Raw genomic sequence first — 12,708 nt, 5'->3', positions numbered from 1 at the left:
ATCAAGAAGATGTGGTCTATATACACAATGGAGTACTACATGGCCATGAGAGGGAATGACCTATGGCCCTTCGTAGGAAAGTGGATGGACCTTGAGGGTGTCATGCTGAGTGAAGTAAGCCAGGCAGAGAAGGTCAGATACCATATGATTGCACTCATAGGTCTCGCAGGAAAACAAGAGAGACCTAATGGAGAACCAGGGGGAATGGAGGAGGGAGAGAGAGTTGGGGAGAGAGAGGGATGCAGAACTTGAGAGACTATTGAATGCTGAGAATGAACTGAGGGTTGAGGGGGAAGGGGGAGGGGGGAAAAGAGGTGGTGGTGATGATGGAGGGCACTTAAGGGGAAGAGCACTGGGTGTTGTATGGAAAACAATTTGACAATAAAATATTATGGAGGAAAAAAATTTTTTTTAATAAAAAATTGCTTGTTTTTCAAAAATTAAAAAAAAAAGTGCAAAATTGAGTCAGTGCAGAAAGTCCAACATTATACAATGGGAGATTCATTTAAAAAACAGAAGAAAAGAGGGGTGTCTGGGTAACTCAGTCAGTTAAGCATCCAACTTTGGCTCAGGTCATGATTTCCTGTGAGTTCGAGCCCCACATCAGGCTCTGTGCTAACAGCTCAGAGCCTGGAGTCAGTTTAGATTCTGTGTCTCCCCATCTCTCTCTGCCCCTCCCCTTCTTGTGCTCTGTCTTTCTCTGTCTCCCAATAATAAACATTAAAATATTTTTCAAGCAGAAGAAAAGAATAACTCAAGAAAATTTCCCGAAATGGAAAGAAGTATTAGGATGTGAAAGCCTTTCCCAATGTCCCAGCAAAGGATGACAATGAGCTACACCAAAGCATAGGACATTGTTCCACTGTCTTCCAGAAGGAACAAAACAGGTGCGTACAGAAGACGAGAGATCTAAGTGGCAAAGTGGTTCTCAGCAGCAGCACTGGATGTTAGAACTCAGGGACTGGAACAATGCTTTAAAAAAATTTTTGGGGGGGTGCTGGGGTGGCTCAATTGGTTGAACGTCCAAAGACTCAGGTCATGATCTCAGGGTCCTGGAATCCAGCCTCGGAGTCAGGTTCAGTGCTGGGCATGGAAACTGCTAGGGCTTCTCTTTCTCCCTCTCTCTCTGCCCCTCCCCTAATGACTCACACACATGTGCTCACTCTCTCTCTCTCTCTCTCTCTCAAAAAGGTTTTTTTTGAGAAAATGATATGCAACTTTGAAATCTATACCCAGCCAAAATATTAAAGTGTAAAAAAAATTTTCCAGATATTCAAGAGCAAAAAATTTAATCCCTATGTTTCTTGGGAAGCTCCTGGACTTAGGTGCTCCAACAAAAAAATAGTGGACAGCCTAAGAAGGAGGGAAGCATGGAACATGAAATGTGGAAAACAAGAAATCCAATGTAAGAGAGATGCAAGGAATCCTCAGGAGGAGAGTGAAAGGAGACAAAAGCTCTTTAGGAAGGAGCAACCAGTCCAATTTGGAGCAGGAAGAGGAAGGGCTCCGAGAGGGATATCCCCAAGGAAACCATGAAACAGAGTATGTGATGGATTTGAATGTACTGAGAGGGCAGTTAAACCCTTCAGGCTATTTTGAGAATAAACTAATGATGAGATCATTGGAACTAAGCAAACAAAAAAAAATTAAGGCAATTATGAACTCCAGAGAAAACATAAATGAAAATGCAACCATAGTCAAGTATTAAATGCTTCATGCTCCCTTTTTCCTTAGAATAGCTTTATTGAGATATAGTTTATATAACTTAAAATTTGCCTTTTTATAATGTAGCAAAGTTCCTTTTAAGATACAGATCCTGCCTAGTCCTGGGCCATTTTAGATACTAAAAGCCTCACTATGGTAGAACATCTGACCATGATCCAACAGATAAGCATGTGATGTGAGCTGCTTATCATGATCCACAGAATCATAAAGTCAGATGTGACCAGCAATGGACTCCACTGAGTGGGTGTAGGGCACTCGGGCAATACTGGGTAGATCACCATGAAACGTCTAGTGCTGGTAATGGCCACAAGTACCCAACAGCCATTCCTAATATCAGACACAACCTCTGATATGATCTAGGCTGTGTTTTCCTTCAGTCTACCCTCCGTTGGTTCCTACCACTTCTATGAACTTCATTCTCCAGTCTTTCTGTTATTCTTATTGGCCACCTAACATCTTTTCAATAATGTTTTTTTGCAGCTTAAGTTAGCCAGAATTAGTTTATACTGCTTGCTTTGAAGAGCTTTCATTAGTAAAGAAGTCTTAGATTCTTTTTAAAATCTACAAATTTTACAAATTAATGTGCAAAAACCCTATATATTTTTTTTTCAATTAGCACTTACACTTGAATTTTAACATACATATCACTATGAATGTTAAGAACAAAGTTTAGAGTTATTTGGTATCTCCATCTTTTTCTTGATCAAGACTTCAAGACTTCCCAGCAATCTTTAACTTTTCTCTTACTTTTTATGTAGAATTCTGTTTTCTGCAACTCTTCCATATTTCTTATTAGAATTATTTCCTGTGAGTTTTTGTGGGTATTGAGTTTGTTATTTTTTAAAATTCTATTTTCTCCTCTGCTATCTTCCAAACTCTTCTAAAAGGAGTTACTCCTGGAATTTTAAAGGACCTATTTAATTAAACAAGTCCAGAGTTAACCAAAATCATTTCCATTTCACAAATAATCTAAGTGGCTTAAAGACTAATCACCACCTCGCCCCAGATTTTATTGGGCTTTGTTGTCTAATATTTTTTTCTTTTCAAACCCAGATTTTATTGGGCTTTGTTGTCTAATTTTTTTTCTTTTCAAACTAGCACAGTCAGTGATTTTCTTTTAGATTAACTGTCTTTACAATGTACTTTGCTCATCATTCTCTCTTGTTTTCTTCCAGGATCAGTTTCCTACATCATGAATTTACTCTTTTAAAATTTTCTTTAGTGAGAGTTTGCTAATATTAAAGTCTGGCTTTGTTCACCTAGAATGTCTAACATAATAGCAGTTAACATTTACTGATCATTTACTATGTGCCAACCTCTTTTGTAAGTAATTTACATACATTAACTCATTGGATCTTCACATAACTTATAAGGTTTTAGTTTGCTGACACATGGTATATAAGGAGAAACTAATGCAACTTGAAAATACCATTTCACAATGTATGCAAGGCTAGGCTGAGAGTTACTTTCTTTGAATTATTTGAAGATAATCTTCCATTATTTCCAATGAGAAGAAAACTGTTACTTTTTGTTGCCACTGTTCCTCTTGTAGATCTTTTCACTTTGGTTACTTTTGAGATATTTTCTTTGCCTTTGGAGTTCTCAGATTCAATTATCATGTCTCTAAGATTTTATTTCTTATTTTTCCTGCTTGGAATTTGTTGTGGCTCTAGGTTCTCGGATTTATATTTTTCATTAATTCTGAAATATTCCCAGTCACTTCTTTGAATATTACCTGTTTTTTTCTTCAGCTCAGTTTAGATATATTTTATACCCTCTCAGTATTCCCTCGGTATCTCTTACCTCTAGTGTGTATTTTACAGACCTAATTTGCTCTCTGTGCTTTATTCTGGGTAATTTCTTCACATATTTCTTTAAGTTCATCTGTTTACCCCAGTCCATAACATTTAAATTTCAGTGATTATGTTTTTAACATCCAGATATTCTATTAGGTAAATCAGATGAAATTGCCAAATCTAGACCATTTTTGATTGATAAAATCGGAAATTTCACACAGTTCAACCTAATATTGGGGTTTTTTTTAATCTTCCATCCATGTATTTTTGATGGTTTGTTATTCCTATCTTAGGTTTTCAATTTCACGTTTTATATATTTAAGCAAACTTACTTTATATTTGTACCTGATAATTCCAATATCTGAGGCTCTGTATATGTGATTTGTTTTTTCTTCCCCACTGATTCTCACACACAGTGTCTTCATGAGTTTTTTTTTTTTTTAGTTTATTTTTGTTGTTGTTGTTGTTGTTGTTAGGAGTTCACTAATTAGGTCTTTGTGGGAATTTTAAGTTCAAGGAAGACACCTTCCTCCATAAATGGTACTACGCATGAACTCTGTCAAGAGCTATGTGAATTAACTTTGCAGGATCTCACAGTCAGAGTGAATATGAACTTCACTCCTACGTAAAGGGTGACTTGTGATTTTTAAATTCTCAGGAAAGTCTTTTTTTAACCCACTTTATTGAGGTATGACTGACATGTAAACAGTTGTACATATTAAATGGATACAATTTAATGAGTTTGGGAATAAGTATGCACCTGTGAAACCATTACCACCGTCAAGGCCATAGACGTATCTATTTCTTCCAGAGTTTACTTGCATTCTTACTCTTACTCTTATTCCCATCAACATCACTACCACTATTATTATTCTGGGTGTGGAAGGAACACGTAACATAAGATCTACCCTCTTAGCAAACGTGAAGTGTACAATATTGTTAGCTATGAGCACTGTGCTGTGCAGATCTCCAGAACCCGTGCATAGCTGTTACTTTGTATCCTTTGACCATCATCTTCCACTTCCTGTCCCCTAAGAGCCATCATTCTACTCTCTGCTTCTGTAGGTTGGACTAATTTAGATTCCACGTATAAGTGAGATCAAGCAGTATTTGTCTACATCTGGTTTCCTTCACTTAGCATAATGCAGGAAGTGTTTTATAATTGTTTTTAATTTTAGCATAAGGGGAGGGGCAGAGGGAGAGAGACAGTCCTAACAGGCTCCGCCCTGTCAGCGCAGAGCCCCAAGCAGGGCTCAACTCACAAACTGTGAGATCACGACCTGAGCCAAAATCAAGAGTCAGATGCTTAATCAACTGAGCCCTGCTGTAGTTTTTGGTTTATCTGTTTGCTTCTGAGGATTTATATTACTTTCTTACAAGCTGAGTTTTAGGGTATAGGTATTTTTCTGCATAATTACTCAGTGTTTTCGAATCTTTTAGCAGAGGGCTTCCAGTATATCTAGCCCATCACTTGGCTATAAAAGGACATTCATATTCACATACTTGAAATAATCTCTTAGCCAGCTTGGCTCTAGGTCAATCATGATTCTCTGGCAGCAGTCTAACGATATTATTCTTCTGTTTTTTGGGGACCTCCAGTTGTTAATAAGTCATGTCATGTCTTTTATGTCTTATATCTCTTAAGATTTTCTTATCACCATTCATTTTCTGCAGCTTTCCTATTATATATCTAAGTGGGGATATATTTTCATTTGTTTTTCTTGATACTAGGAGTAGACATTTTTTCTTAAGTTTTAGTAAAGTGTACTAAATATCTTGCTTCTCTGCCATTACCTAGACGTCTTGACTTTTTTCCTCTTTTCCCCAAATCTTCAACTTCCTGTGCTTCCGTGCACCGGCTCCTCACATTACTTCCAAGTCTCCACTTCTTTCTGCGATTACCTATCGTTTACTTATTTTTTCATGGGCTTTTAAATTCTCTAAGTCATTGGGGCACAAGCCCCACGTGAGGCTCTGCGTTGACAGCATGGAGCCTGCTTAGGATTCTCTCTCTCCCTCTCTCTGCCTCTCTGCTGCTCATGCTCTTTCTCAAAATAAATAAGAAAGCTTAAAGAAATTCTAAGTTGTCTAATTGGTTTTTTTTGTAATGTTTATTTATTTTTGAGAGAGAGACAGAGAGAGCACAGTAGGGGAGGGGCAGAGAGAGAGGGAGACACAGAATCTGAAGCAGCTCCAGGCTCTGAGCTGTCAGCACAGAGCCCGATGTGGGGCTCGACCTCACATACTGAGAGATCATGACCCGAGCCGAAGTTGGCCACTTAACTGACTGAGCCAGCCAGGCACCCCTCTAATTGGTTCTTCTCAAGATTCACCTGTTCTTACCATGTCTCTGCCTCTATTTTATAATTTCCTGTTCTTCACGTGGGTGTTATTTACCAATTCATATCACCAAAGATCTCAGTAATAAAGTTTTTTTCAGGTTGTCCTGGTATTTTGGCTTCATCTGGAGTGAATTCACCCTTCAGCTGCTGACTCTGCTGACGATCTTCATTAGCATTAGGGTTCTTCATGTGCCTTGGAATTGCAGCTTGTGACCTCAATATGGAGGAAGGATTCTCTTTCCTCCTCTCCCTTTATCCTTCTCTCTGACCCATAACCTTCTCTGTCTATAGTTTTGTTTGCCTCCGTCTAGCCCTCCGGGATCTCCGGTCTAGAACCGAGTCTTGTGTGGACAACAAAGCACAAAGCACTGTGAGGACCCTGAAGACGCGACCGCTGAGGGCGGTCTGTGATCTGTGGGCTTATCACGTCTGTCTTCCGTTCCCCAAGCACGGAGCCTCAGACACACCGTGGCTTCCGGCTGTGATCGGCACCACCTTTTTCCTGATTCCATTTGCAAAGAAGCACTGAATGTGGCTTCTTTGTAATCAGTTCGTTCGAAGGAAGATAGCCAGTCCCTCCTCTCCACAGGAGCTGAATTTGCATGTTCTCCCAACGGCTTTGGAGCCACAAGCCCTTTAGAGCAGTAAGTTTCCACTCATCACTCCACACTTCCACCGCTTTCCTGGCCCAGACAGCTCTTTTCATGATTTTGCCCGGGGTGTGTTGTTAATTTCCCTGTTCTTATACAGCACCTATCATCCATCTGTATTTGGAACAGAACGTAAAATTAAAACACCATCTTAACTGGAAACCTATTAATTAGCTAGTGATTAGATGTAAATTTCCAGTAGCTTTCGAGGTGAGGAAGATCACCAACAGTGGATACATACATCACATTTGATGATAACTGGGCCACACAGGTGAGTAATTAAAAAGACACTGTTTCACTATTAATTCAACTTAGATATACAACTTATTTGGAGTGACTGGATGTTCATCTTTCAAGAAGATATGTAGCAAGAAGGATCCATTAGAGGCACAGGGACTGGAAATGAAACCCCTGTTATTTAAGAAACGGGTAACAGTTTCTTCTTAACAGACAATGGGCTAAATACAGAACTTTTTCACGCTCAAGAACTGGGTAATGAGTGGGCAGAGGAACACCTCCCTCCTGCCTCTTGCTTTCTGATTTCCCTCCCTAGCAGGGCTGAGTGCCGTCGGAGGAGAAAGCTTTCCTCGGATGAGTGGGACCATTATGTAACCTTGCCTGTTTCTACAAGCTGCTGGCTCGCCCCTGGAAAAAGCAAACCCCGTAAATAGCAGACACTCAGCGTTATAGCACAGACCAGGGGGAGTAACCCCCCAGGAGCAAACAAACACACAGCACCCCACCTTGGAAGGTCCAGGCTAATACATCAGAGGCATTTGCCTTTGGGTAAACAAAGATCCACTGCCTGTCCAACCCAGTCTCAGTGGTAAGCTCCGCCCAGGGGTGATATTTTACTGCTATTGCCCTTGGAGTCAGTAAATATTTGTGTGGAAAATATTACGCGACGCCCTGTTCCTGTTATTCCTACACCACTGGTTTCTAGAACCTAAAACATTTTTGTAAACTTACCTTTACTTTGGCACCGACCCTTTGTCTCTGCTGAGCTTTTTCCAATATAACTCTCAACGTTCGAGAAGTTTATTAAATTTGCAATTTTGAAACGAGGAAGAGCATCTCCTTCACATAAAAACAGACTCCTAATTTTGCAAAGAGGCCAAGACACATTGTGCGCTCTCTTATTCCGAGCCTGGAAGCTGCGTGGACAAGACGCCGCTGGAGAAGATCACGTGCGGTCATTCTCGCTGAGGCGCAGCAAAGCAGGGACGGAGGCGCGGCCGCGCATGGGACACCCCAGCGGGCTGCCCTCCGCCGCCTGAAGAAACAAGGTCCCGACTTGTTCCTAAACCCTGCTCTGGTTTGGCGAGCAGAGAAAGCGCAGTGCTCCAGACCTAGCTCAACCCTGCCGTGACCTCCTGGGCTTGTCAAGGGAAGGCCGTCATTCTTAGAACTAAAATGAGCCTTGAGCATTTCCAATTACCCATGAGTAGACCCAAGGGTCCCTGCAGAAAGACTAGGTGTAGTTCTGAAGATGTGAGTGGAAAACACAACTTAAAAACAGGGAAAGGCTGGCGTTGAAAGGACCTTGGTGGCCACAATATCCCACATCTTCCATCATTACTCAGATGGAGAAGCTAGGCCCACAGGGCTAGGAACCTTCTGAACTTGCCGCCGGGGGTGAGCCGGGGTGCTGCCCTGCGCCCTGACCCACCCCCAGCCCCGTCTCCACTACTCGGAGCCCTCCTGTAACAAGGGTCCCAGATAAGGGTTCTATTTCGCATTCCGTTGGACTTCATTATACCAGTGCAGAGTGGTCAGTTTCCTGGGAGAGAAGAAACTTATTTCATGGTAGAAAAGGGCTCCCGACAGCGGGCATGGTGTGTGCAGACGTCCGAAGGCATGAGTAAGGATGAGCGTGGGTCGTGGTGAAAACCTCCTGTGGGTGCTGAGAACGTTCTTCCCCACACACGCGTGTGTCCATGCACACACGATGAGGGTGGTCCGGAGATGGGGTTCAAACCTAAAACCAGGGTCACAAATGACTCCATAGCCTGTTACACAGTGAATTGTTTCCCCCTAAAAGTTGCTGAAGCTTTGAGTCCCACTACCTGTAAATGGAACCTTACTTGGAAGTAGGGTCTTTGCCGATGATCAACTTAGATGATGTCATTAGAACGGACCCCGATCCAATGTGAGCACTGTCCTAACTAAAAGGGGACATTTGGACAGAGAGGCAACAGAAGGAAGACAATATGGAAACACAGGGAGAGCAGGGAACACGGGCGGCTGCCAGCAGCTAGGAGGGAGCCTGGGCCAGGTTCTCCTCCCAGCCTCGGCAGGGGTCAGCCTCAGACTCTGCAGCCTCCAGAACGGAGACAGCAAGCCTCTGCAGATTAAGTGGCCCCGGGACACGCCGGCATATGCCAAAGTAAAGAATGTGAACTTTAATCCCCAAGGAAGGAAAGCTGCCAAAGGGTTTTTACATGGGAGCTTCGCATGGTCACCAGTTTAGAAAGATTGTTCAAGATCATACATGTGCACGTGGATCAGAGCCAGAAACACGAGAGGCAGGAGCCTAGGTAGAAACTACTGGAACAGTCCACATGAAATACACCTGAGTTAGGGCAGGGGCGGTTAGGGACGGAGAGGACAAGTGTATGAGATGTTACGAGATAAATCATCACGAGTCATGTCCATGCCACCAGAGGAAAAATGAAACCAGAAGAGGCCACTTAACATGAAGCCGCTTTAAGAAGGAACTCCAATTTTATGATAAATAGGAAAAACAGCGGAGAAATGTTTGATTTGGATTTAGTCTTTAAAAGCCAAATCATGGAAAGAGCCTAAATGTCCATCACCTGATGAGTGGATCAAGACGATGTGGTATATATACACAATGGAGTACTACATGGCAATGAGAAAGAATGAAATCTGGCCATTTGTAGCAAAGTGGATGGACCTCGAGGGTGTCATGCTACATGAAATAAGTCCAGCGGAGAAGGACAGATACCATATGTTTGCACTCATAGGTCTGACAGGAGAACAGGAGAAACCTAATGGAGGACCAGGGGGAGGGGAAGAGGGAAAGAGAGTTGGGGAGAGAGAGGGACGCAAAACTCGAGAGACTCTTGAATACTGAAAACAAACTGAGGGCTGAAGGGGGTTGACGGTCATGGAGGGGGTCACTTGTGGGGAAGAGCACTGGGTGTTATATGGGAACCAATTTGACAATAAACTATTATAATTTTTTTTTAAAAGTGAGTTTTAGACAAAAAAAGAAGTCACACTAAAACCTATGGAATTGAGTTGTTTACCTGAAACTGAACCTAATGCAGGTGATGATTGCAAGTGGGCGGGCTCATTCCCGAACGAAGAGAGAACGGATTGTTTTGTATTTTCATTTCTTTTCCTAAATATTAGACAATGACCCACTAGGGCTGTCTTCACTCTCAGAGTGAGATGGGAACCGGCTTGTTTTTACAGCGGTGTCCTTGGCCCCCGCCCCCTGCACTGTGCAAATCCCTTCCGTTTCCATTTTCCATTTAATTGTCCCCCTGCCCACTTGGGCCCGTGTCCTCGTTTGCCAATGGCCTGGCCTGGAAAGAAGGCACAACTGGGTGAAGGCTAACGTCATGTTGATGTGGAATGAGATCTGAAGCTAGAAATAAAGCACAGCCCCAGTCTTGGGGGTAGTGTTTTCCTCTTTTAACCCTTCTCTGTTCGATGGAACTGCGTGCTTAGTCGAATTGCACTCACCATTTAAAGTTGGTGTAAATTCCAAACCATTTTGTTGACAGTCCTCTTTCCAGAAGGAGAGCTGGTGTAGACAAAGGGCCGGTCACACAAGAGTCCAACCCCTCATGGGAAATCACGTGGGGAGAGCAGACTACGCTTGCTGCTCTCGCTGTCCCCCCTCGTCCCCGACCCCGGGTCAGACGGGCAGCCGTCTGCTTCGGCCGCGAGAGCCTCAGGGACAGATGTGCCAGGGAAGGAAGAGAGGCTATGGCTTTTTCGAGACTCTGAGTCAGCGGTTCCAACAACCGGGAACCCTACGTGGGCGACTTGGATTTTGAGGGTTGATACAAACAAGATGAGTGCCATTCCTCTAAAGCTAAAGGCACACAGCAGGTGGACAAACACTCCGAACCCCAGCACGTTCTCGGGGCTCTTGGAAAGCTCTGGGCACACTTCACAAGGGGGGCGCCCTGAGCAGGAGTTGGAGCAGACCCTCCTGAAACCCCTCCTGTACGTCTCTTCTGCAATCTTGGATTGTTCTGGAAGGCAGGAAGCCCAGTGGGGGAGGGAGGGGACGGGGAAACAGATCTCCAGGTGCTGTTTCTGGGCCCGGGTCCTAACTGCTTTTCAGCAGAGCACAGCGTGACAGCGCGAACACAAGTCAGGAAGGCCCTGGTAGTTCCTCAGCCTACGACACATGTCGGAAGTTCCGGAGCGCAGAGAACACACTGCGCCTGGCTCCTGCAGGGGTGTTCTCGCCGCGGATGAAGTGCACCTTGGGGCAGGCCCCCTCCCGAGACCCTGTGGGTTGGAGAAGCAGACTCGGAAGGAAAGGGCCCATCTGCAGGAGGGGGAGGGCTGGCTTCCTAGGGTGGACTGGCTTCTCCCGTCCCTGCCCCCATCCCCCTCAGACCATCGAGGCAGGAGGTCTTACAGCCTAGCCAACCCATCTCATGGAAGCAAAATGAGAAGGGTCAAGAGAATTCCAGAATCAGAGTTCTTTCCTGAATAAACATAAGATACACCTGTCCTGAACCCAGCCAGTAGGGCCGGAGGAACACAGTTACTTAGAGTCCTAGTCATAGCAAACTTGACTCCAGGGGATGAAGGTGCTTCGTGAGGTGGGCCATGTGTTAGCAGGGCGTGGTGCACCGAATCCACAAAGAGGGAGGGAGCTGACCGGGAATAAGGTATTATTCTTATTCCTATTTTATTGTCTAAAATATAGGTATTTGGGGCAACTGCTTTTTAGAGTTGGAAGCATGACCAGGACAACAAACAGAGAGGAGGAAAGAAGGAAAAAATCGGGGGTTCAATTCTGGAAGTTCTTGTGTGAGAAACCAATGATGCCGAGTCACAATGCTCTGTGGCCAGCAACACCCAGGGATAGAGAAACGGGGGGAAATCTACCTTCCTTTCCAATAAAACTCGCCAGGACCTTTTAAGGACTTACACAAGGAAGAAGATTAACTTGGGGCGCTTGGGGGGCTCAGTCGGTTGAGTGATCGCCATCAGCTCAGGTCATGATCTCGGGGTCATGGGTTAGAGCCCCGCCTCGGGCTCTGTGCTGACAGCTCAGAGCCTGGAGCCTGCTTTTGATTCTCTGCCCCTCCCCTGCTCATGCTCTGTTTCTCTCTGTCTCAATAATAAATAAACATAAAAATAAAGAAGATTAACTTTCAGGATCAATCTTCCAGACCAAGGAAACCAAACCTAAGACCACCTCACCTATTCTTGGGGCCTGTAGGATTACACCCCGCAATCTGAGATCTAAGGCAAGTAGTGGGAAGGATAATAACCAACATGGTATAAATTCGCGGTAACAAGTAGGAGATCACTCAGTCCTTCAACAAATACAGAATCTGCACCCACTGTGTCCCAGGCGTGGACTCTGTCTCAAATCCTATGCTCTTCGACATGGCCTCAAGCCAAGACATACCCTTGAGGAGACAGCGAGGGAGAAAAAGAACAGAACCGAGGACCTGATGGCTCTGCCAGCAGCAGGCCAGCTGAGTTCACTGCCAAGAGCCAGGCTGGAAGGGGATCCTGCTGAACACGCAGCATCCGCACACGTGAGCTGTGACCAGGCGGGAGCGCGGTGCACGGAGAAGAGAGAACTCACGTAGGCCGGGTGACCTACCGTGGGTGCACGCGGTGTCTCTGCGGGAGAGGCTGTCACCGTTGGACGTGGTGTCACAGGAGCTCAGGCCAGCACGTACCTGGGTGGGCAGGGCTCCGTGTTGCAAGCCCGGCTCATCGCGGGAGGGCGGTGGACCGCATCACACAAGGCGTCGCTGACTGTCCGCTGGGTCTGGGTGTGTAGGCACACGGCGATGGCCTCTTGACGGCCTGGAAGGGGGAGAGAAAAACAATGCAAGTGACTTAGAATAACTTACTGTGTGCGGGGGGGATAGGGTCTTGGGACTTGTTAGGCCACTGCCGTTTGAGCATATTGCTTGGCAACGGGCTGCATCCAGGGCGCACGTGGGCGCACGTGGGCGC

General features: G+C 44.7%; 1 protein-coding gene across 1 annotated transcript in view; it reads right to left on the bottom strand.

The window, feature by feature from the left end:
- The window catches only part of LOC115301342 (ADAMTS-like protein 3), a 22,246-nt gene extending 9,777 nt beyond the window's left edge, over nt 1-12,469 (bottom strand). The window contains exon 1 of the mRNA XM_029951143.1: nt 12,426-12,469. Within this exon, the coding sequence (XP_029807003.1) occupies nt 12,426-12,463 (38 nt within the window). The 5' untranslated portion in view covers nt 12,464-12,469. The remainder of the gene's footprint in view (nt 1-12,425) is intronic.
- Between the last annotated feature and the right edge of the window lie 239 nt (nt 12,470-12,708).

The sequence above is a fragment of the Suricata suricatta genome, chromosome 9 (genome assembly GCF_006229205.1).
Source record: "Suricata suricatta isolate VVHF042 chromosome 9, meerkat_22Aug2017_6uvM2_HiC, whole genome shotgun sequence".
NCBI classification, from domain to species: domain Eukaryota; kingdom Metazoa; phylum Chordata; class Mammalia; order Carnivora; family Herpestidae; genus Suricata; species Suricata suricatta.
Note: the sequence above shows the minus strand (reverse complement) of the source record. Positions and strands in the feature narration are given on the sequence as shown.